Source organism: Ambystoma mexicanum, chromosome 4q (genome assembly GCF_040938575.1).
Source record: "Ambystoma mexicanum isolate Mex_15411 chromosome 4q, UKY_AmexF1_1, whole genome shotgun sequence".
Taxonomy (NCBI): domain Eukaryota; kingdom Metazoa; phylum Chordata; class Amphibia; order Caudata; family Ambystomatidae; genus Ambystoma; species Ambystoma mexicanum.
In genome coordinates, this window is record NC_090928.1 from 1170557026 (window position 1) to 1170583470 (window position 26445).

The following is a 26445-nucleotide window of genomic DNA, read 5'->3' on the forward strand; positions in this document are numbered from 1 at the left end:
GTGCTTCAATAAAAGCCTCCCTCCAGCTTCTAAGCCCTTGAATAACAGGTGTTATTGTTACCCAATTTTATAGTACTCAGGGGGGCTTGCTGTCTGAGCTTCAAACCAGAGTGTTCGTTCGGACATGTGACAACAGCCTACCAATAAACTTCAAGATGGCGACATTTACAGGCACAACGTGCGGAATATACGTTTGGAGTTTTAGTTACTTAATTTAACTGTTTTTTTTTTATTTAGTGTTCCCCCTCCTGATGCCTGCTCCATAAAGATCACAAAAAACGGGGTGGGAAGAAGGGACTAACAGGAAATTGTAGCAGAATAGTAGAGTGCAAGAATCCCTGAGGAAGTTAGCCTCAAGTTAGTAAGTTACTAAAAACACTGTGATTGTAGAGAGACATTTTCAGGCCTTTGTTGTACTTTACAATGCAATCTATTAGGGGGACCATAGTGGGATATCCATTGTCGTACCATTGGAGTACCTTAAATATGAAGGGGTCTTCCCCAAAAATGTTTAGATCATACCAGCCGAATCATCTAGAAAATATTCGAGGATGGTCCTCTGTCGTTGTGTCGGGTGGACTTTGGACATTTGTCCACACAGACACCAGGAACTGGAATATTAAAAGTTTAACATCAGTGTTAACATATCTGTGTTTTATCAGCTGTAGTGGTATCCCAAATTCCTAAATAATGTATTTTACTGCTTATAGAGTGAACCTAGCTCAAGAGCCACAGAGCGTTTTACAACAGGATTGTGCCGGAATTGGACTTGGCATTTTATACAGTAGCACAGTACTGTTGGTGGAGGGAGAGCAGAATTTTAATTCCTCCGGCAGGTATTGTTGAAAGAGCCATGTTTTTAGCGTTTTGAGAAACTGAAGGATCTTTGAGGCATTTCGCGCCTCAACCGGGATTGAGGTGCTGATGGTCGCGGTGTGGCAAGGGAATGACTGCATGCACGTCTCATCTTTGCGGGCTAGCTTTGACTTCAACCTTTTGATCATTTTGCCACGTGAGGTGTGAGAGCCTCCAGAAGTGTGACATTTAGCCGCCGAGTATATTGGGGTTCCATTTGAGACTGCTTTGTAAGTGATGCATGCAGTTTTGAATATGATTCTGACGGGGAGGGTAAGCCAGTGAGGCGTGCGCAGTGTTGGGGAGATACGGTCGAATTTCATTTTTGTGGAGGTTCCTTTTTTTGATCAGGAGCCCCGTTTTATGCTCCGAATCATTTTTGGTCTGCTAAGAAATTAGCTACAAAGGCCACTAGAAGGCTGGTGTCGGAAATTGGAAGTCTAATCAATATTAGGGATAGCAAAAACTCCATGACACCGGGTGTACCATATTTCCAAGCCTGGCATTTCCTTCCACAAGCTACAGTAATCTGCCCCTTCCAGAACCAGGGGCAGGGGCTGGCAATGAAAAATGGCGCTTGAAATATTTTTCTAAGTGGCCCCACATTACACCGTGTGAGGAAATGTAGAGCGCAAGAACAAGCCGTGTAGGGTGAAAGGGGATCTCCCCCCAAGACAACTTTGAGAAATGGGTCCAAATGTGGAAGTTTGAAGAACATTTGCCCACATATGAAGATTAAAAATGATTTCAACTTAGAAAAGAATTGACATTGATGTGTAAAGTGTGATGAATAACATGCTTGCTGCTTTATTAAAAAATGATTTACTTCAAAGGGATGTGGTATGTGGGGAGGAGAAGGGTGGATGGATGGAAGGCAGGTTTGGATGGGGGTGAGAGGGTAAAACGAGCAGAAAAACACTCAAAGGTGGCCCACACTGACAGGAAAAAACACAAAAGTGGTCCATGGGGTAGAGGTGCACCAGAAAATCTCCAGAGTTCCCTATAGGTCAGTCCACTGCCGCCTTGCATATATTAGGGTGTTGAATGAAAGCCCAAGACAGTAATTTGTCCAGATAGTGATTTAAGTGGGATCAGAAAAGTGAGGGGAATTCCCAACGTGTCATAGAAGGAGTGTGGCCTAAGGAAGGAGGGAGCATGGCCATGTGTGGATATGCAGCATATTCTTAGTACATATCCCTGGTCATTCGACGGTGTGGCCTACGGAAGAAGGGAGTGTGGCCATGCGTGGATCCAGCTATGTGGCATATTCTTAGTCCATAACCCTGGTCATTCGACGGTATGTCCTAATGAAGGAGGGATCGTGGCTATGAGTGGATCCAGCAATGCGGCAAAGTCTTAGTACATAACCTTGGTCATTCAGCGGTGTACACTAAGGAAGGAGGGAGTGTGGCTATGAGTGGATACAGCTATGCAGCATAGTCTTAGTACATAACCTTGGTCATTCGATGGTGTACACTAAGGAAGGAGGGAGTGTGGCTATGAGTGGATACAGCTATGCGGCATAGTCTTAGTACATAACCTTGGTCATTCGATGGTGTGTCCTAAGGAAGGAAAGAGCATGGCTATGAGTGGATCCAGCTATGCGCCATAGTCTTAGTACATAACCTTGGTCATTCGATGGTGTATCCTAAGGAAGGAGGAAACGCGTGGCTATGAGTGGATCCAACTATGCAGCATATTCTTAGTACATAACCTTGGTCATTCGTTGGTGTGTCCTCCTAAGGAAGGAGAGAGCGTGGCTATGAGTGGATCCAGCTATGCGTCATAGTCTTAGTACATAACCTTGGTCATTCGATGGTGTGTCCTAAGGAAGGAGGGAGCGTGGCTATGAGTGAATCCAACTATGCAGCATATTCTGAGGACTTAACTATGGTCCTTCGATGGTGTCTACTAAGGAAGGAGGGAGAGTGGCTATGAGTGGATTCAGCTATGCGGCATAGTCTTAGTACATAACCTTGGTCATTCGACGGTGTACACTAAGGAAGGTGGGAGTGTGGCTATGAGTGGATACAGCTATGCGGCATAGTCTTAGTACATAACCTTGGTCATTCGATGGTGTGTCCTAAGGAAGGAAAGAGCGTGGCTATGAGTGGATCCAGCTATGCGGCATAGTCTTAGTACATAACCTTGGTCATTCGATGGTGTGTCCTAAGGAAGGAGAGCATGGCTATGAGTGGATCCAGCTATGCGGCATAGACTTAGTACATAACCTTGGTCATTCGATGGTGTGTCCTAAGGAAGGAGAGAGCGTGGCTATGAGTGGATCCAGCTATGCAGCATAGTCTTAGCACATAACCTTGGTCATTCGATGGTGTGTCCTAAGGAAGGAGGGAGCGTGGCTATGAGTGAATCCTACTATGCAGCATATTCTGAGTACGTAACCATGGTCCTTCGATGGTGTCTACTAAGGAAGGAGAGAGCGTGGCTATGAGTGGATCCAACTATGCGGCATAGTCTTAGCACATAACCTTGGTCATTCGATGGTGTGTCCTAAGGAAGGAGGGAGCGTGGCTATGGGTGGATCCAACTATGCAGCATATTCTGAGTACGTAACCATGGTCCTTCGCCATTCAGTATCCACAAATATTCTGGTACCAAACCTCATTCTGTGTAAGCAAGCCTGCAAGAAAGTGAGGCAGCTTTTGCTTTGCTCACCAGCTCAAACTCACTTGCTAAACATGTACAAGCAGAAGAACTACACCACGGTTTTATAGCAGTCACTGATTCACGCACTCCCACTTTTGCCAGCAAAATGGACAGAGGCGCAGAGAGGAAATTCACCAATGATCACGCAATTTTGGTGAGACAGGGAAGCCGGGATATACATTGAGACCTCTAGGTTCCAAACAAATCATACATCTTCTTCTACAAAGTCAGGTGGGAGAGGCAGATAGGTTGGCATGAGAGCGCAGCGGGGGAGGGGGCTGCTTGCCAATTGCTGCAAACCGAACTAAAGTGGGTACCGACCAGCTGATTTCAGTGCAGTTACAGTGGTAGCACTCAGATGAGCCATTTTTCATGATCATAGTTGTGTTCGCGTAGAGGGAGAGGGCGTAAATGTCGATTCCCAAAACTGCGAGCCCGAACATGGGTTTTTCCCCTGTTCATTTGCACCTTTTTTCGCACAGATAGAGGCTAAGTCCGGTAGGAATATTAATTAGGGGTGAGTGGGTTGCGGGGGTCTACACCGAATTTGACATAATTCTTGCGCAGTGATCCAAGAGATCCGATGTGGACCCCTCACCGCTAGATGGACTCTATTCCCGCCGATGCCAGCGGGCAGACAGCAGAAAGATCAGGGAACTGCTAAGAAGGCTTGAAAGGGGGAGGTCTGGGCTGAGCTTCGCCGCCATAGAACAGAGCACCCCCCATCATCTTTACTGGGACTAAGACCAGGAGGACCCGTCCCACTTATAACACTGAGACCGCATCACCAGAAAACAGTGTCCAAGAAAGATGGAATGTTCGAGAATCCCACTTACTACGATGCATGTAGACACATGTGCGTATACAGATGTGACCAAGGAATTCATGCAGGTTTTTCCCTACGTCATTCTATACTGAAGGCCACATGCGATACAATGGACGTTAATTCTGAGTCTAAATATTTGGGCTTATCGCCAACTGAGAATGTTCATATTTGCAAACTGGAGGGATTCAGAATATCTGGTAAGTGTCATTGTTTTTTGCTTGTTTTGCTACAGGCAGCCTTTTTCAACGGAGACTTGCGGCAGTGTGGCCGCAAGTACACAGTCGTGGAAATACCTTGGAGACAGGAGGAAGGTTGCATTCTGGAATAGCGCCTGGCAGGGGTAGGCCAGTCAGAGAGGCCCTGTGGCTTTACACAATACTCAGCAGAGCCGGCTTCCATTTTAAGGGCATTTTGTCTATTCCTGTTAGTGGCATATGCGATATCTCTCAGTGAGTGGACCGCATACTCCCTGTTCTGGAACCAGTCAAAGATGGCTGGCAAGAGGCCGGAGAAAATCAGCGACTCCACAAGCTCAGCTCTGCGAAACCGCAGAAGGTCCATGTGCACTCCTTCCTGCGGTCCGCTGCTTAATCCAGAGCTTTGTCGCGTCATGGCTCTTCAGCCTGAGAACTGCCAGGCCTGTAAGGAAACCCCACTCTTTCCTAAAGCAATCAGCTTTGGGCCAGTCATTTGCCAGATTCACGTTAAAATCTATTAGTCGCTTTCCTCATCAAACCGTTATTACATAGGAGGCGATTGGGCCCAAAGCCCTCATCAAGCAACGCACCTCATCCGTGCCGCAGTCAAATATCGCATTGATGAAGGATTGGCAGCCATTTTGGACAAAAGCGCTGGGGTAGAGAATCACCTCACCTGTACCATCATTGAGTGCAGCATGGATAAAAGACATTATTTATATTTTGGGCAGATGATCTTGACTAGGGACACTGACATTGAGGATTGCATTGATGAAGGACATGGCATCCATTTTGGTCAAATGCTCTTCCCCAGTGGCTCAACTCCCCAGGACCGGCATTGAGGAATTGAGGATTGCAGTGATGAAGGACATGGCAGCTATTTTGGACAAAAACTCTTCCCTAGTGACTCACCTCTCTGGCACCGGCATTGAGGATTGCATTGATGAAGGACATGGCAGCGATTTTGGACAAATGCTCTTCCCTAGTGACTCACCTCTCCAGCACCGGCATTGAGGATTGCATTGATGAAGGACATGATGGCCGTTTTGAGATTCACCTCATCCCGGTATTTTCCCAAACTTCGGTCCAACTCGTTCAGCAACGTCTACAATACAAATAGAGCATTGGGAATATGGTTAACATTGGTCGTGGTAGTTAATATTGTCAAAAGACAACAACAAGTAACATCACTGGAGGCCTACATGTGCCACAAGAAACACCGTGCGATCCCTGTTTTCTTCTATGTATATCGAGGGAGGTCACCAAACTTACAAGTAGCTACTACCAACATCAATAGACCTGCCTGAAAGGTAGGAGAGGCGATTGAGCAGCCTGAAAGCTGAGCTAGCACTAAAAAGTTGAGAAAGGCAAAGCAGATACCCCTTGACATGTGGAAACATTGAAATATCACTGGACCTCATTACGAGTTTGGAGGTAGCCATGCCCTTATTAAGGTCCGGGTTCCCTGAATGAGGAAATACCGGGCCATTCCGACCTTGGAGGGCCCAGTATTTCCCCATTCTGGGAACCCGGACCCGGTCCATTCCCATTCCCATTTGAGCCCCCATAGGGCTCAATGGGAATAGGGAGCATGCTAACAACGGGCCCGTTAATGACGGGCCTGTTGTTAGCATGCTGGGCCACTCACGGGACCCGGCGTCCTGAGCGGGGCCCGCGAGCGGACCTCGTGATGTGGAGGTAAGGGGTTAATGGCTTCGGCACCTTTACAGGCGCCGTTAACCCCTTACCGCCCTCCTCGTAATGAGGCCCACTGCCTCTCCAACTGCATCCAAATGTCCTGATTTCCAAGGCACCTGATCACCTTTTTGGTTCACTGATTACAGAAATCCGACTCAACAAGTCAACCGGGTAGGCAACACGTGCTTTTGGGAAGTGGTTGAGTTTGGAACATGTATGGAAGTTCACAGTCACAAGGGGCAATGGCCGGACTCATTGCCCGGACTCATCGCTGGACGTCCTATTGTCAGCAAAGGCTCTGAGTTGCAGTTCATCGAATTCCCCACATCTAGAAACATTTTACTGTGCTATTTTCCTGTTGCTCCAGTGGGTCTTTCCCATTCCACCATCCTGGCCATGCCATACCTTTGCCTCCTCATTGCCCACCCACTGAGGTGTCCTTTTAGCTCAAGACCATCGGATGCATGTACTGCTTTCCTAAACAAATGTTCACACTTCCGGGAAGGGCAATGGGGTCATGTGAACTGATTTTATTATGTTACAGCATGATAGCTTTTCACTGCAGTGTCCAAGTAGCCTCTTTGCTCCACAGCATGCCGTACTCTCAACAAATACTTAATGTGCATCTCAGGGCACCAACTGGGCACGACACTCCATTTGCGCAATTCACTTTACACTGCCCCCTGACCCTGCTGACTGGTATCCCTTCATTCCCCCAGAGGAACAAGGAGACAGAGATCCAGAGTAAGTTCTAATGCAGTCGATGCCAAATTTCAGGTTTGTAGTGTTGGGACAAACTCCCAGGTATGCCAGCGGGCCACTAGGAGTTTGTGGACTCTCGGAAGGCTCAACACCTTCCAGAGGACGACTCAGTCTACGGCAAGTTCAAACTACGGTTTACCACAAGCGAACCAACAGGGATCAGCACAGGGACAGAGGAAATCCCTGGACGTCTCAATTTATTCTGGCTCGATGGCCAGTTATGATACAAAATTACATCACTGATCCGCCACTACTTAGGCCTCTCTCCAAAAAACCTATCGATGTGTGGGATTTGGCCGTCAGGAGCCTAATAACCTATATGGTCACCTATATGTGTTATTCTACTGGCTCTCCCATGTCAGGTGGCTGGCCTGGTCCATCCCAAGTCACTATCTATAACAATGTTGCAGTGTGAGGGTCTTTCCATTGGTTCTTGTCCATTGCTACCCACCCCTGAGATACTGAACTGTGGTTGGCTAGAGCTGACTTCCCCAGTCCTGGGATCTGCAAAGGTTCTCAGCTCTTGGTGTACCTTTTCAAGGTAATAAGAAGGACCATGTCTCTGCATTGTAACTTGTGTGTACCTCCTTAGTCTATGAGAGTGCTCTTTCGATTGGTGCAACACTTGTCTCACGTTGTAGCGTCGTTGTTGCCGTCTTCGGTCTGATAGCTTGAGATCGGCTTCCTTTCTCAGCGCTGGTCACTGTCCATTGCCTGCGTCGGCCGAGTCACGTGTTCGGAGACCATGATTTTGAGCTGTGTAGCTCTGAATTATGAGGCATTATTAGTATTTACTGCAGCTGGGGCTTTTGTCATTCAGGGAATGGAATGTCATCCATATTTTATGGCCTTGTGTAAGGGATTTCAATCAAGCACACACCCAAGTCTCGCCTAGCATGTAGTGTGCAAATGAAACCCTTATTTTAATTTTTGTCTATAAGTTCAATATTCTGAATGATATACCACTCATATCACACACTTCTCAAAATACCCCCCAGGCCACACTGAACCGGGAACCAGGCTAGTTTGTTAAGGTAAATATTTATTTATTTATTTTAATATTCACTCACACATAGTCACCCAAAGGGTGACAATACAATTCAGAAAGATAAGCAAAGCAATTGAATTCACTTATAAGGAGGCAAAATAGAAAACGCTGGGAAAAAGAACAGTCTTGTTGTGCACACAGATAGCGTTTAGATTAATGTTCCCCCTGCAAAGTTTTGTTTAAATACGAAGGAGCAATCCTACACCAATGTGAGTAGTCAGCAGGTTTTCAGGAATGAAATACAATTTGGGCCTCATTACGACCCTGGCACTAATGGGTTAACGGCGCTGTAAAAGGCTGTGGCGCCGTTAACCCATTAGCGCCTTACTACGAGGTCCCTTTGCGGGACCCGACCTGAACGGCTGGTCTACACCAGCCGTTAAAGTAGGGACCCGCAAAGGGACCTTGGTGCTAAGTACGGTACCGCAATTTGCGGTACCGTACTTAGCACCTTCCCCAGTCCCATTGAGCCCTATGGGGCAAGAATGGGAATGGGGAAGGGCCAATGTTCAATGGGGAATTAAGGCCCAGCCAACCTTGGAATGGGGTGGTAATTCCCCATTGAACATTGGCGGACTCGTTACGATACCAGCACCAACCATGGTGCTAATAGCGCCATTGTTTAGCGGCAGTATCGTAATGAGGGCCAATGTCTAGAGTTATAGGCAATCCTCCCTCCCAAACCAGAGAGAAAACCTTATTTTTGGAAATGACACTTTGAAAATGACAGATGAAAAATGACTTTGTGAAATACTTCAAAAAGGTGCAAAAATGCTTAAATGGATAGAAATTCTAATAAAAGCAACACTAATCAGGTCCTAAAATACATGGGCTATAATATAAACAACAATACACAGTTGAGATTAGGATGGGATGGAAAAAGCACTTTGAAATGGGGAAATGAAACGTGTAAACTTGCGAATTTTGGAAATTCACCGCAAACTTTTATTATGCGATATTGAAGAAAAAGGGGTCAAATACACTGTTAGTTGTGGATGTAGCTAATTATGTTAGGCATCAATGAGAGTTGAAATTTCGTTTCTATCTTTAAAACTGAAGGAGTTATAGAGGTTTTAGTGAGAGGCGTTTTTGCAAAATAGGCACGAAAATGAAAACAGAAATGCGCTTTTGGAAATGACAGATGGGTTTGATTACACTATATTATGACTATGAAAAAGAGAATGCCACAAATGGATCTTACAGTCACGTGATCAGCGTAACCCATCCTGTTTTGGATACTCCACTTCTTCCTGGGATTTACGTTAGTTGTTCAAAATCACTAGGGAGTTATGGTTTTGGAACACAGGTGAATTAATCAGCGCAAGAAGGATTCTAATAATACTGAAGTTCTGAATTAAAGATGGGATGGGTTTGAGATATGGATAATACAATGTAGATATACTAAGGGTCACTGTTCTTTCTGTTAATACTTACAGAAGAAGTTATTAAATTGGACCGTCAGCTCTGCTCAATGAATTGGATCTGGTCTACCGGCAGCAAGACACATCTAGCAGCATTAGATCAGCAAGGCGGTTCTGGTCAACTGGACTGCACCTCAGCCTGGATTTGGAAGGACCCCTTCTGGTTACTGGACACGGTAGATAGCAGGATGCAAGTTTTCAGCAGGCCAGCCTTAATGGTAGCAGGCCAAGCTGAATCAGAATTAAATCCCTTCAGGTTTGGGATGTTTGCAATTGGGTCAGGCTGGCAATAATTTTGCTATGCTAGAGTCTGGATTCTGCAAAGAAATCTGGATCTTCCAAAGAATTCTGGAGTCAGCTACAAGTTGAAAGGTTCTGCAATAAGGTGCTGCACGGACATCTGGATGGGTTCTGGAATCAGTGTGTTCTGGAAGCAGTGCGTTTTTGTGTAGTGAAACTTCTATATTTATACATTACAAATGCCAACCCCCAGTTTATGGTGTGGGCAGAACTTCAAAACACACCCCCATGTCTGTGAGTGGCTACTGGCATGTGCTTTGTCCTGGTTGGCAGTCTAAACAGGATTTAGGAACACCCACCTGGATTTTTACCCAAAACATACTTTTTGCACAAATGTACATTTCTACCATTATGTACCCTCATAAAATTATACACATACTTTTTACTCGATTTTCTACATTTACATTCATTTCCCATCTTTGTGAGAGCTGTATTGGTCATTCTATGGGTTTTTATCAATTTTACCCATAACACTTTGGATTAATCATTTCTAATTTGATACATTCTGGCTGCTGATCAGGGATCATATACATACAATTTTAAGCTTGCAACATTTATAGTTTTGCCACAATCAGTGTTTTAGTGTATCTTTGGTTCCTTATGTAGTAAGAACTCCTACCACATCTTCAACTGTCTAGCATGAGTTCAGATTTATAAGTTTATATTTTTCACTTGTCAACTTATTTTGGCTGTCATGTTAAATGTCATAAAGTTCGGCGGCAAAAACAAGTAATTTCCATTCAAAATCCAGTCTGTTTTTTTTTCTTACTTCCAAAGTGAGCAAATGGCCAGTCCTTTGAAGTTCACTGAGAAACCTCCTCCACATCCAGCCCCTCCTTTCGGAAGATGGGTGTCCAAGCCTTCCTTTGTCCTTGGAGCCAGGAAACAAAGGTCTGAGGCTTCCTTTGTTTTCATTATGCGGGAACAATTAACATCACTGAAGCCTTCCTGTAGCAACCGAGTGTTAATGTAGCTGTCAGTCAGTAAGGCCTGGATTCCTCTGACTGCCTGGAGAATCCATGATTTCAGCACACTTTCCTTTCAATAATTCACTGGGAAAAATGACTGAATTTAGCGTCAAAACAGCACTTTGAAGATTGCCATTGATGAGAAAACTGTATTTAATGGCATTTTCGGTTAGCCCTTCTGTGGCCTTCTTTCAAGTGACAGTGACAGATGACAGATGACAGCAGCGATTTCTGTTTTTACACAAACTTTGCCTGTGTGTGTGTGGCAGGGTGTGCAGCTCTTTGGTGGTTTATGAACTCTGCACAATTTTGCAAATTTAGTGCGCACAGGGGTTATTGCCTCCATTTCTGACAGTTTTCTTTCCCCATTGGCAAAGGGATGCAGTGTGGCGCAGGGGCATGGATAAAAATACTCCACACTTGGTGGGGGTACTGTCTCACAAGTTTTGCTCTTTGTCCAGCCTGAATTCAGCTCAGCGCGGCTTTCGTTGAGAGGCCTGTGGCCTGCTGTAATTTTCCCAAACCTTTATAATGCAGCTTCTCCAGTGTTCGTGCTATACTATATTCTCCATAAGTTAGTTACACTTGTTTCTGTCAGGTCCCATAAGTGCTCTTGCAGTTCCATAAGGTTATTTGCATGAAAGCACATGCAAGCTTTGCTCAGGATCTCTTGCTCCTTGCGGTTTCTGCGTTGCTGAGTCTGGCTAATGGCAAACATAATAAAAGCAATGAAAGTATGTATATGTGTCTGTCCTCTAACTATAGAATGGTACGCTCATGTTCTTCATGTATTCGAGTGTGTGTTTGTGTCCCAGAGTGCGGATGGCACGTGTGCTTCATGTCTGATGCTGCTAAGTCGTAGTGTCTCTAGCGACGTCAGCAACATGGCTGCTTGGCGCTTTAATCAAGACTGTCGAATGCAGTGTCTTTAGTTGCAGCCTGGGGCTCCTCGTCCACTCTGGGTATGTTTGAATCACGCCTGGTCTGTAGAGCTGGCTGAGGGGGTACCTCTCGACATACTTGTCAACCATCGGTTCATTGGGAATTAGTCTGAAATAGAAATTGCGATGTCTCCTGGCCTTCTTCCGGGTCATGAATTTCAATAGAGGGGGAGGTGGGGGATAGACCTCCCCACCCCTCTTTCATAGCATGTTGTTAAGTATGCTGAATATTTCAAACAGACACACACACACATTGCACACCGCTTCAAAAAAGAAAACAACATTAGAAACATATATATTTCATACTTTTTACATTGTCTACATTATGGAACCTACCCACGTGCCAAATTTCAGGTGTGTAGCATGTTAGGAAGCATGTTGGACATTTCGAACAGACACACACATATCCACATATGCCCCCCAAAGGTATATTTATATTTATTTTTTTTACATTGCCTAGACCATGGAACCTACCCACATGCCAAATTTCACGTTTGTAGCATGTTGGGAATTATGCTGAACATTTCGCACAGACACACACACATATCCACAAATTTGAATTTTATATATTGCCGCCCTATAGTTAATGTGAGTAGGTCTCCTATAGGAACCCCTTAAAATTCTATTGTTAATAACTTTTGATTCGAGTAACAGATTTGACCGAAATTGTGAAAGTGATTAGGGACTCTTGGCCACCCCAGACTGCAAAGTTTCGTAAATACGAAAGCTATTAAGAAGAAAAAACATTTTTTTCCCAAAGTTGCGGCCTTCTTCCAATTCATTTTCACAAAGACAAACAAGGTACATTATAGCCAAAGTGCACAGCTCAACCACCGGACAGATTTGGACCAGGTCTGAAACTTGGGCACGAAGCGTTGACTCGCGATGCATGCATGTTTTGGGGTTATTCAGTGCAGTATTTATTTAAATTTTTGACAAAGAAGGGGGTGCCCCCTTCTCAACATAGATAGCTACATTTCTGGGATTTACCCAAAACTGGTGTTTGTAGAAATGAAACAGCTGCCATCTTGTTTTTTTCGCAATGCGAGCATTAACCGTGGATATGGGAAAATGAAACACAGGAAAAAAGCCATTTGCAGATCAAAAAACATCCAAATGCCATCATACTAGAGGTATGGGGGTGGCTAGAGGGCACAAAGTGAAATTTGGGAGTTGGAGGGGGTCTAGGGCCTGAGTTTGCAACACAAAGTTTTCTGTAGTCTCGTCTACAGCCGCAAATAGCCGTCATCTCAAAGCAGACTGTGTCACAGAAACAGCGTGTGTTGTGGGGGAAAGGGAGAGGGCAGGGGAGGTGAGGAGGCCATCTGGGGAGTGGGGGAAACTGGCACAGATGAGGGGGGCTCTTGGTGATGGCCTGGGGGAGCAGGAAAGCATTTTATTTTGTGGCTGTTTTTCTGATATTAGTGGCTCTATTCGGTGCTACAAAGTACTACGAATAGCCGCAGGTAAGAGTAGTTCCATGCCCGCAACTATACATTTTGGGGTGTCTGTGTTTTATTTATTTTTTAAACATATTTTTACAGGTATAGTGACAATGGGGGTGAAAAATAATTTGCTATGGCGGTCAGTGACAGGGTAGGTATTTGGGAGTCATATCTATTTTGGCTGTGTGTTTTCAGACTCTTACATGTGAGACTGTAGAGAAAGAAAGAACATTGTTTACAAAAATCAATACAAAATGGAGCCACCCTAGTCTAGTTTTAATTGCCCCATCCACTGGACTTTAGCCTGTGTATTCTCGCCCATGCTATTATATCTTGTGTAATTGTACCCATTACATATATCCATATATCCCCACCTAGTTAACTGTCATGTATAGTCTGCTTTCTTTATCATCATCTACCGTACATGAGCAGTCATTTACTATATTGCGCCCAGATGCCTGAGGGTTAGACACGCACTACAAATGTAAAAATAAATAAATAGATAAATATTGATCTTTTAACTTCCTTTGTATTACTAATGTCTCTTTCGTCATTCATATTCCATACTCAGATCTTTTCAAATGTTATAGCCACGGCTATAGAAAAGGGGAGCAATTGGTGTGTTGAGGATTGCGCATAGCAACAGCAAGGGCTGGTGTGTTTACCCGTGGCTACCCAGCACCCACCTGGTGCAGGGCATTGCTACCCGCGGATAAAAGTGTCACACTGTGCAGCCGTGGCTATCTACCGACACAATTTACATCGAGTGTTTGTGGACGTGTGATAGCAGCGGCTATGAGAGGTTTTAAAAACAATCTTAAACCGCGGCTGTACAAAAAAGGGAGTGATTGATATATTGATGAACGCGCCTAGCCACATCAGCGGCTGTCGTGTTTACCTGTGTCTGCCCAGCATCCAACTAGTGAGTGGCTTTGCTACCCGCGGGTTATAGTGGCCACCCTGTGCAGCCGCAGCTACACACTAGAAAATGGCATGACTAGTGTTTGTGGACGTGTCTTAGCCACAGGTATTAACAGTCGAACAGGCAAAGTTTCTCTATATCCACAGCAATAACAAGAACGTGCGTGGGCACATCAACACTTTTCACCATTTCATTGGTTGTTGTAGTAGGTGCGGCTATTATTATAGTAGTGTCTATTGTAGCTTAAATTGTCTGTGCAATAATCATATTTTTATGTGGATGATACAGCTCAGAATTGTATCTGTGTTTATTATTTTATGTGCTTGGGCAGTCTCTTGTCTTATTTGAAGTTTTGGAGGTTGGCTTAGTTTGATTATGAGTTTGTTGAAAATGTATGTGTAGCCGCAGCTACATAGCAAGATTTATAGCCGCATCGAATAGCTGTGATACTACGAGAGATCCTGGGCAGGGTTTTGTATGTGTTTCGGTGTTTATCATTGGCTGGTGTGAATGTTGTAAATGTGTACTTCATTTTTGATGAATTGCAGTAAATATGTGTTGGCCATTTTATTAGTTTCCTTACAATATAGTGCTCTTTTATTGCTTTTGATTTTGGAAAGTATAAAACCCACCATGTTGCCTACTTTTTTCATTTTGACTGCAGAACTCACATTGTCCTCATGGTGCAGTTCATGTTACCTGTGACAAAATAATATGTTTTAATTGTTTGTCTTTGTTGAAGGTTTTATTTGATAATATGTTGATAATGGGTCTTTGTGATTTTTTTGTATCTTACAGTATTTGTTAACAATTAAGTGGTACTGCTGTATATGTAGACAATGGGTGGGAACAATTGTTGGATGTTGTTTATTAGGAAAGAAAATGTATTTCAGTGAGATGCATGATATAGAATCACTAAGTATACTTCCTGTGCTCAAAAGAAAAGAATGATCACAGAGCAGTAGAAATTTGATTTTATTTACAATGCTTTAATAATCTGCATTAAAGAGTTTTTTGGGGTGATCTGAAAATGTGTCTGCTTTAAAATGATTGTTTTGTGCTGGAGTGTGCTACTGTGTGGTTATCTATAAGAGAAAGTAGATTTGTTTTTTGCTGTTTTGCGAACCTAGTGTTGGACTTCATAAATTATATGTTTGATTGGTTCTATTTTTAGAGATACACTCATGAAGAATATAGGAATGGTATTAGTTGTGCAAACTCCTATTATGTAAAAAAAGAAATAGACTGTTTATTCTGGTGCAAATTCCCCCAAGAAACACAGGCACACTATGGGCTTCAGCAATGCAATTTCAGTCCACAAATAGTATTTGAAGTATGGGTTTGTTATGCTTACTCTTTTCATGAGTTTTTTTTTTATTTTAATTTTTTTTAAAATAAGGGGATACAGAAAATTGACACTGAATAAAAATGATATACATTTGTAGTGGCAGCAATTGCTTTGGTGTTCTAAAATAGCTCTTCTGTAACCATGTAGGGTGCAATCTCACACCATGATGCAGTTATCATATTTCAAACATATTACTTTGCAGTCGTGCAGATTGGGTATAGGTAGGATGGGAAGAGGTTGGGTGGAAGTGGCTGGAACGGAGGAAATAACAGAAGTGGAAGAGAGTGAGACAGGCGTGCTTTTCTACAGCAGATACCTGTGCACAGATTATAGGCCATGGGTTTGTAAATTTTGATGGAAATTAGCCTTCCTATAGAGTTCCTCCACACTGTCGTAATGGAACCGGATGAGGTGCTGAATCCAATTAGAGGTTGCAGATGTTTGGGATGGTTTATTGGAAGCTTCCATCTGCAACAGCTTACAATAGAAAATACACTGAACTTCGGTAATGGCCTTTTTACTCCATTGCCACCTGACACAGTAATACTGCCAGCTGGAGTTAAGGCGAATATTTAGCATGCCCATGCACATCTTTATAACTTTCTTTCATTGCTTTTTCTTCTCTGTGCTGAGCAGGTTTCCTGTAAGGTCTGAGCAAGTGATTCACACATTCCCCAGGAAAGTGACAATGTCCAATGCAAGCTGTTTTGGGAAGATACTGTGACAGGGTTTTAAAATAAATTCTGAAGGCTATGGCCCGTGGTGACATCACTAATACTTGACAGAAACAACTGCAGCGTATCCGACGCGAAAGGTGGAAAGCGGAACTGAAGTAACAGGCACAGGGCATGCTGTCCTCTTGGCGTCAGCTGTTTCCTCTGTAGGTCCTTTGATTGCTTCTGCAGCTGGCTAAGCGGCCTCTGCCTATGCTAGTCATGGCAAACACCTGAGGGGCGAATAATCTTTTCAGTGAAGAGTGAGTCTTATGTAGGGAGGTGAAGGTATTCAGAAACTTAGATATATCCTTGGTGTTTATTTTATTCATATCTTGAAATATGTCAGCAGGATATGTAGTAGAAGCTTTTTAAGCTAGTGATTTATATAAAAGCGAAACAAAACAGAACATGTAACACATGTTTATTTGTTGCCACTGGTGTTTCTTAAACAGGGGACGGGCAAAGTCTGAAAGAATGAATAAAAATTAACATTTCTTTTAGGGGTTTCCTCGATGAAGGTGTTGCCAAATAATTTGCCCCTGGATGCTGCTGCCTCTGATGTTGCTAGCTCGCTCAGTTTAAGATATATTTTTAGTAGGATGGACCTTTTCCTTTCCACTGTGATTGAACTGTTGGCATTATACAGTAGGCATATGGCTTTCGGGGCCCACCTCCTCAAAACTGTAAGGTCTATGTTCCTCCCTTTCTCTTTCGCTTTCTCAGCCAGGTGGAGTATCTTTGTGATTGGTCCCAGCACATCCAGTTATTTATCTTGGCATGATTTCCAAGTTCCATCAAGCTGTGTCTGGAAAGCAGTCACAAAGCCTTGGAACATCAGTCATGATAAATCCTCCGGTGCTACTTCACTGGGTTGATGTGGATGATGCATGGATGAAATCACACGAGCACCAAAAATGAAAATGCATGCGCCGAAAATGAGCTCCACCATCTACCAGTGGGATTCCATCAACAGTCAATGAACCCTCAACTTCTCCGGCATTGTCAATTCCACCTGTTGCTATATTACCGGCTCCCAATTTAGCCCGTGGTGCAGACACGCGTTTTGGGAGGGTGGTGCTTCAAAATCTATTACTGTGATCTTTCAGCCAACTTCCATTGTTCCACTGCTTGGGGAGTTACTTACCGTAATGTTCTTTTTATTTATTCATTTTATTTGCAGTTTTAGTTTATCAATTAAACTTTTAGCAATAAACATCTGAATTCCCATTATTGTCCGTTTGCCATGGTGAGGCCATTTCATGAAGGCCAAACCATCTCATAGGAGTGGTTTCAAACAGTTCTAGAAATTGACCAAAATACAGAGTCCTGTCCTGGGTTAGGCAGGTGCAGCTAGGATAGAGGTGAGGTAGATTTTCCACTGCGCCTTAGTTTTGGCTAAATCTACAATTTCAGCTTTCCAGGCTCTGTCCCTCTCGGATTGATAGCACTTCCTTTGTGCTACACAGGTTCCGTTTTCTTCTCATGAATTGTGATCTGAAACAGGGGTCTGGGCATTTTTTCAAGTATTCCGGGATCTTGACATGGCTTCTCGTCTCATGTGCCAGGCTTTGGTACAGCTTATATTTGCTCGCTTCATCGCTGGTGGTGATCCAGTCTATTGTCCATAGCCTTTTCTTCACCTTATCTGGGTTGGTCACCAATACAGCGAGAACGACAAGCCCATCCCTGTTAGCATAGATCTACAATCGGCGTCCAATTTTACCAGGGCGTTGTTATACCCTCTTTCGAATTCTGTTTTTATAAGGGCCACTATTGCAAAAGCCTCTTCCCAAATACATTTCCCAAAAAAGGTCAGGGATTTCCACTCTTTCATATGCTTTCAGAGATGTTAAACCCAGTTATTTTGTAATAATTTGAATCGGGACTGATCTTGGGAGGCCAAGCATTTCTTTCCAGAATTGACCTTCCAACCTCACCGAGTTCTTTTGGGGCATCTTAAGTAGTTTATCTGCTCCATAGGTCAGTGAAGGCACCACCTTGGTTTTATAGAACTCGATTATAGGTAAAATCAAGTATTTGCAGAACTTTCCTTTTTTAGCTGGCAAAGGTAGAATTTTCAACTGTGCTTTTTGATATCTGTATCCCCAGGTACCTGAAAGCGCCAACTGAAGCAATTTCCAAAGTTCCCAATCACCATTTGAATACCTTTTTCCTTGGATTAGACCCTCTTTTTCAGTGTCATGATCTTCGTGTTGCACATTGCTTTCGTTGGCGTATTCAGCCTATCTATTCAACAGTCTTTGCAGTCAGGTTTGGTCTGCAATGATCATGTTTCGGTGTTGATCTTGATCAAAACGATCACCTTGTCCTCATTAAGGTCGAGCTACTCTTCTTGGATCCGTAATGGAGTGTAAGCCTCTCCCTGAGATTTACATGCCATACGGGACAAAGGACACAAACATACATGCTCTTTCCAACTTCAAAGTCATTTTCAATTTTTCAAAGCCAACCAGCCTACACCTTAATGAGAACATTGTAGATCTTTCCGATCAAGACCATATACACGTACTAATTAGAGACCAAATGGGAATACTGTGATCCCAGGAGATTTAAGGTACCTGACATCACTGGCTTAACATACATTGACTGTACTTACTCTTTTTTTAAATGCCAAATATAATTAATTTTGTTTTAAAAATGACCTGTTGCTATCAGGTTAAGCAGGGTCCTCTCTACCCCCTGGCGGAATACATGCTAGGCCTCTGCACGCACATTGTGAGCCATTGATGGACTGTGGTCCCAAATGTCTGAAGACACATCACTGAAACACAGTAGGCCATTGCCAGGTGCGTGCAGCCTAGCTTTCTCCTGGCTAATGTTAATCATTTAATTATTCGTCATTCTGAATGACAGCCACCTGACAGCAAGTGCTTCCCATGGCTTCCGGGTGCTATTCTCACTACTCACGTTTTGGAGGTTCCCTTGGCCTCATCATTTCAGTGAAGGTCCATCCGGAGAATAGGACAGATGGAGACGAGGCAGTTCTTCCTCTCGTCTTCTTCTTGCTGATAGATTTTTATCCATCAGCTGTGATTTTTGGATACCGAGGCTTGAGCCTCATTACTCCATCTTCTCGGGTTGAGTATGTAGTCGTGGGTTAGGATTTCTTCTTGGTCTGTGTGGTCTTGTCACAGTAGGGCTGGTTTCACAGGGTCTTTGCCGTGATGGGCCGCGGATAGCAGTGGTGGCAGTGACTCTTCTGATGAGAGGGTTCGGGTTCTGATCCAGTCCTTGGCAGATGTTCTTACTCAGCTTCGCTAGATGTTCGTCCAACATCTCGATGTCCAGGTCCCTGTGAAGGTCAGCTGTCCTTGTGAAGACTGGCGCTCCAGATGATATCTCCTGGTGCTGGGGCAGGAATATGTACCTCCCTTTCCATTAGGGAAGACTGATTCCATATATCTCTCTGGCAAAGGAGGATACCCGGCAGACCTTGGTATATTCTTATATTGGCATTTTGATCCGCATGACTTCATAAGGCATGGGTCACTGGAATGAGGCATAGTCCTTACAACAGCAGGGCTACCCAGGTAGGGTTGATGGACAGCGTTGTTACATTGCCAGGATTTGTTTTTGCAGAGGTTTTTCCCAAAAATGTTTGGCTGAAAAAAACTAATCAGGAAATATGGGGTGGGGGCGGGTATGGGGATATAAGGGGTAGAGTGTTTGCGGAATAACGACTAGATAATAGGGAAGTGGGGCTTTGAGGGGGCAACCCCCACATTTAAAGAAATTAATTTGATGAGTTTTTTCAGCCGATAAAAATCTGCAGATATGATCAGGCTGTACATACCCCATGCCCCAAACACACATCTTCACTCTTGCATCTACCTGGAAAAATCCATGGAATGCAAAGTACCCATCCATATGGAGTGGGAACTCTTTACTGTCATCCATGAAAGACTCCCACTGAAGGCCACGGAATCTCAAGCAATGACTCTAGTTCATGCATTATTTTGAACCTCACACACACTCTTTTATCTCATAACCCCATACAGTCACCTTTCCATGGAAGTTCTCGGAGCAGAGAGTTTGCAAGCACCTTCTTCACAGCACGGATCCCCATAGCTGGTACAGCAACCTCTGACCCCTTGAGACTCTTGGTTTACAGGTGAAGCATCTTCTGGGTATGCCGCACCCATGTGATCGGAGGAGATGTGGACGCTTTTGTGGACTGCCTCTTCTGATATATGCAAGAACACTGATAACGGATCTGTTTATTCGTGTTCTTTAATGGGGCATGACACAGCCACGCCTCTTGCTTCCTTCTTACCTTCGTCCACTGTAGTGTGACCTCACTTCCTGTCTCAAAGGCACTTCCACAAAGGAAGTAACCACACTATTTCCACCAATTACTTAGCTCAAAACATATATTGGAGTCCTTATTTTCTACTGGTCTATTTGGGCGATTGGTCATCCAGCGAGCCCTCCAATGGGGTATTTTCTATCAGTCTGTCTGGGCGATTGGTCATCCAGCAAGGCTGTGCTGGTGGACTGCCCCCCATGATATGATATGACATATTAGGTCATTTACAACGCGCTTAATACCCAGAGGTTTATAAGTGCGGACCCAGGGATCGAACCTGTGTTGCTCCGTGTCGTCTTACTTCCAAGGCGAGCATGTTGCCCCTGAGCTATCCTCCCGAGACTGGGGTATTTTCTATCAGTATGTCTGGACGATTGGTCATCGAGCGATGCTGGTGGGCGCCCTCCCAGAGGGTTAATAGCCCTTTCTATTTTAGTCTCACCTGGGATAAATACTGTTTGCCTGCATCCAATCCTACATTTTCTTCGGACCCCAACCCTGACGTATCCCTGCTATCTGGAAAACAGTGCAGGATTCTGAAATGTGATGCATTCCTTGCCAGGTCTGCGAGCAGTGGCCATGTTGCCTTTGACGTGTGTGAATTTGAATGGAATTGGATCAAATGATGTATCCTGCTCGTTGGCGTGTATTTGTTGCATCAACACTACGTCATCTACCCGAAGTGGGATACCCGTTCCCGTACTTCTACCATCCTGTCAAGATCAGTTTGTTTGACACTTGTAGGGGATGTCCCCCATTGTGGCCTTGGCAACACATTTCAAACTCACTGGTCCAGTCCTTGCATGAAGAATCACGGAATGGATGCATTCAGAGTCAATGGATACCGGTTAGATGGTGTGCGATAAAGGGTTCTGTGAGGAGCAGTCGTATGGATTATGCACCTTACTCGGCCTGTGAACATTTTTGAACTTGTAACCCCTTGAAAATGCAACGCTCACCTCTCCATTCTTGGTGGCAATTTTTGCTTTTGGATTCCCGTAGATCCGTGTCTTGCAACCTGGCTCTCCAGATGTTGTGGACTACAACTCTCACGATCTTGTACCATTGACTATGACGGTTGGGGCTGATGGGAGTTGTAGTCCAAAACATCTGGGAGAGCCAAAGGTTGCATACCCCTGCAGTAGATGATCACCAGAGCCTGCCAGTCTTTCACTATAATGAACTCCATCCCAAATGTAAATTGATAATGTCCTCCTACCCAAACCGTGGCCAGACTCTCTTTCTCAGTCTTTCGGGACGAGTCACAACTGTTTTCATGCTGACCAAAATCCCAACTGAACCCACTGGACTGGCGTGCACTGTGAGTTTCGCAGTTAGTGATCGGTCAAAATATTTCATGTGATCTGCCCTACCAAAGCAGTCTTTAATCGCTTCCAAGGCCCACGGGCAGTCCTCAGTCTACATGAGCGCCTGTCCTTGCTGTCCTTGCGGTACCAGAGGGGAGCACTGAGTGCCGTATAACCTGGAATGTTCCTTGCTCATTAGGAAGCCATTCCTAGGAATGTCTTAAGCGAGGAATCAGGATATTCATACAGAAGTCATTGTCAATACAAGAAAGTACAAACATACTAACATAAAACTACTACTCTAAAATTTTATGGAACAAGAACTCCAAAGGTATGTGTGTACTTTGGTGTGTTGACAATGATTTGTGCATGATTTGAATTGTCATTTATTTATGGTTACTCTGCAAATAGGCCCTGATCCTTGCCATTGCATTGTTTTCATTATGTAATTGATGTATTTCTTTGCACATGCACGAAATTAAAGTGCAACCATTTAATTGTTCAATATTGTGATTCATTCTGTGAATTGTTTTAACCAGGAATGGTACTTTAGAGGCTGTGGTAAATTTATATGTGATGTAAAACATGATTTTATTTGATCAATTTTGGTCTGCCTTATATATGGCAGAAACTATGGTTTACATTTGTGCTGCTTTTTATATCTGCAAAAGAGCAATATTAAACGACTAAATGCAGGGACATGATGATGCCGTGTATGGAAGAGGTTGATCTGGATTTTATATATGCTATGATAATGTAACATTTTTAATTGTAATTATAATATGAAATAACATGGAGATATTTTACACATATAGAATGAGTTTGTTATTTTTATTTATGCCATGTATTTTATGTTTATGTATTTTAATTCTATTGTAATATGATGTTATATAGTGTATAAGGTTTTAATTAACCAATTTGCACTTTAAATAAATATAAAATAAAAACAATTGTTCAATATTGTGATTCATTCTGTGAATTGGTTGTTCTTTGACACAGGGTTGCAGCCGTGTAACCTCTTGCAGGTGCACTTTGCTTTTAAGAATTGCTGTGCACATTTAATCACTGACAAATACATAATAATTCCCAGTGGCAGCAATGTTTGTGTTTCTGTTATATTTACTCCCCAGTTCCCAGTGGAGTTGGGGCTGCCCTCTAAGTGATGTGGTTGAAGGAGGACAGTGGCATGGCTTTCCTTTGATGAATTTTCAGCTTTGCGCATTTAAATCCGTGCATTTGCAGCTGTGCATTTCCGTCGATTTTGCTCATTTTTCAGGGAACCTACAGTAAGAGGATATAGAAAAAATGAAATGGGATGTGTGCTCGGGAGTCTGGCACCCATGGAAGACATACAGACATTAATCATCAAGGACATGTCTGGGGGTGCGGTCATCATCAGGACCATTGCTTTATCTGTGAACCATATCGTATATATTTGGGGCGACGATCCTTGTTGTCGGATAGACGCATTTTGACACAATCAAATAGCAGAGGTCTCCACCTGACCCTATGTTCCATAAGATTCATGGAACCAGCTCGCATTTCACACTGATTGTGCTAAAAAAAGATTTTGGGTAACTAGAATTTTAGGGGGTGGAGGAAAAGGGGTATCACTGAGGAGTGGTTTTGGACTAGGGAGCTTCTTTGAAGAAGTGCTAAAAAACAGTAACTACAATGGGCCTCATTACGAGTAGGGCGTTAAGGGATAATGGGCACCGGTAAGGAGATCGGTGCCGGTAATCCCTTACCGCCCTACTACGAGTTCCCCTTAGCGGGTCCCTCCTTCAATGCCTGGTCTGACCAGGCGTTATGGACGGGACCCGTTAAGGGAATTCAGAGCCAATAATGGTACCACAATTTGCGGTACCGTAATTAGCGCCTTCCCCATTTCCATTGAGCCCTATAGGGGCTCAAATGGGAATGGGGAATGGCTTTTTCAATGGGGACTTACCGGTCCCGCAAAGGTCGGACTACACTGGTAAGTCCCCATTGAACGAGACCGGTGCCGGACACGTTATTGGTGGCAGTCATGGCGCAAATAGCGCCATGACTACCACCAATCTCGTAATGAGGCCCTATATGTGTTTTCCTCCCAATCCTTAACACCCCTACATTTAATTATTATCCATGAAAAGGAAATGAGCAAAATCATGGACCAAAGGCTGTGGATCATGGACACTCCATGGTCACATGAAATCAAACACAATCAAGGCTGACTATGCATGACAATGGCAAGCTGTGGTTGCCTGTCCATGCATGCCTCTGTTACATGGACAGAGACCATGGACGCAGCGACCGTCATTCGTGGGCAGATCATTTGCAAAACTAAGCGACATGATTCATCGGCGGAAAAGAGAGGACCCACTTTATACATCAACATCTTTATTTATTCACGATATCATGGACAGGCATAGAGAGAATTGCCTTACAACCACTAACTTTCCCCCGGCGCCACCAGCCAATCACATTGAGCCTCATTACAAGGATGGCAATGTGGGATAAAAATGGGCGGTAACAGAATTACTGCCCCTTTTCCCGCACTGCCATACTATGAATATGGCCCTGGAGTGGGGGAATTACTTTCCGCCACAAATCAGCAATATCAGTGGAATTACTGCAGCGGTAATTCCAAGTACGGTAATTCTGGCAAAAATTCCCCATAGAGTCGAATGGACTCTATATAAATGCAGATTAACTCCTCCACCGCCACTTGTAATCCGGCGGTAATTCCTCTGGACCAAGTGGTGGTAAAGGTAATTCCGTTGGGCGGTATACTGGCAGTTTTACTGCTGGAAAACCAGCCAATTTGTAATGAGGCCATAGCGTCTATGAATTTTTAACAGAAGGAGAGGAGAAGTCAGGCAGCTGCTGTTGCTAAAGAAACTGGTGTTCCAGTGACCACGTATAAAGGTCAATATAGAGTTAATAAGTTGCTTCTGTCATACTCTGAAGCGCTCACGAGCTAAGCGCTCGCTTTGCTCAGAGGCGCCAACCTGCACTTTGTAACTTTGAATCCCGCGGCAAGCGCAGACTTAGCGTTTCACCCTTTCCAGGTTGATACATTCAGTATCAGTGCTTTGGGTAATAACACTTTATTAGAGCGCTTAGAAGCTGGAGGAATTTAGCAGGAGGCGCAATATAAGAATGCAAATTATGATGTGCAGATTTCATAAAGCATACAGAAAAGCTCAGAAAGTTGAAGGGAGTGTTAAAAAAATTACTTTTGTTACATTTTCCCAAATCTAGTCGGGCTGTCTTAAGCCAGTTTACCGCAGCTGTTCAGACATGGCATTCCGTTAATCCTCGCCAAGTAAGAGAGCCCAGCCAGCATAGGCCAAGCGCTCTTTAATTATTATTAAAACTAATACCGTTCAGCGTGAAACATTCTCTGTAGCCTTTGGCCAAGACGCTTATCTCTGGGGTGTTAATAAGTGCCGGATTAAAGGGCGGGATAGGGTTTCCATTCACCTGCCCTGGGCTCAGGGCCCGCTCCCCTCCCCGGTGCCAGCTGGGAGGATTTGCCCGACCCCATGGCCCTCCACCGAGCGCAATGGTTTCGCTTCCCGGTGCTCCCGTCTGCAGCTGTCACCTGACACCCGCCGCCTTGGTTCAAATTGGAAACAAGTGCAGGAGAGAGAGAGAGAGAGAGAGAAAGAGAGAGAGAGAGAGGGAGAGACGCCATGAACAGGCTGACTCAGCAATATGGGAGGGAAGTAATCACATCGAAGGGAACTGGCTCTTTCATGCATGTTTTGGAGATAATGAAATCAAACCATGTCTCAAAACCTTCCAGCCATCAACTTTTGGTTTTGTTTTAGTCACCTGAGTGGGATGGGTATGCCCAGACGTGGGTCCCGAGCTTGCTAGGCTTAGAGCAGGGCTTTAAGTGGGCTAAGGCCGGCCGGGGACTGCTCCAAAAACTCGTTTTGAGGCGGGGCCCTGCCGGGGACCACTAATCTCCCCAGGCAGCCCGGGCCCCTACACGAAAAGGCTTTTCTCGTGTGCGAGAGCTTCAGGCTTCAGAAAAAAATGCCTTTCAGTCATAACGGTGGCGCCGCACCTCTAAGGCATCCCTTTAAGCAAGAGATGCCCGTGTGCTGGCGCCACCATTATGGAGAGAAACATGAGGCTGGAGTTTCAGGATTTAGAAAACAAGGCCTCAGCTTCCAGCAGCTTCACCCATTCAGCCTTAATGGTGACACTGTCCGTCCCCAGCTGGCGAGGGGCAGAGCCACCATTAAGGCTGAACAGGCGAGGTGCTGTCCCCGGCCAGGCAAGCCTATAGAGGGTGCTGATCTCTACAAAAGGCTTCCTGGCAGGGGTGCCTGTAGCCATTTAGCTGAGGCTCGTCAAGCGGTGTGGCCTAATGAGCCAGCAGGTGACCCCCACATTAGGCCCCACCCCCTTGATGAGCCCCGGCTCATTTTGTAGTGCCACTTAAGGCACTGGCCTAGAGACACAAGCTACGCCTCACTAATGACACCCAACAAGGCTGAAACATGTCTGGGGATGCTTTTGGTCACATGCAGAAAAGATGTGACGTAGCAGTTTGGACTGGGCTTCCCTTTTTGGAGTGGGACCAAGCCTGATTTGCATATGGTCTTTCTCCTTTTGTAATGACTTGGCAGGATGAAGAACAATGGTCTGGAGGGTTGCCCAGAACCGTGCTGGTGGTTATGATTTATCCAGCCATCAAC

General features: G+C 44.4%; 1 protein-coding gene across 3 annotated transcripts in view; it reads right to left on the reverse strand.

The window, feature by feature from the left end:
- DAAM2 (dishevelled associated activator of morphogenesis 2) overlaps positions 1-26445 on the reverse strand; it is an 858328-nt gene that overhangs the window by 281029 nt on the left and 550854 nt on the right. For all 3 annotated transcript variants that reach the window (XM_069608749.1, XM_069608748.1, XM_069608750.1), the window contains one exon: positions 5540-5650. In XM_069608749.1, coding sequence (XP_069464850.1) covers positions 5540-5650 — 111 coding nt within the window. The remainder of the gene's footprint in view (positions 1-5539; positions 5651-26445) is intronic.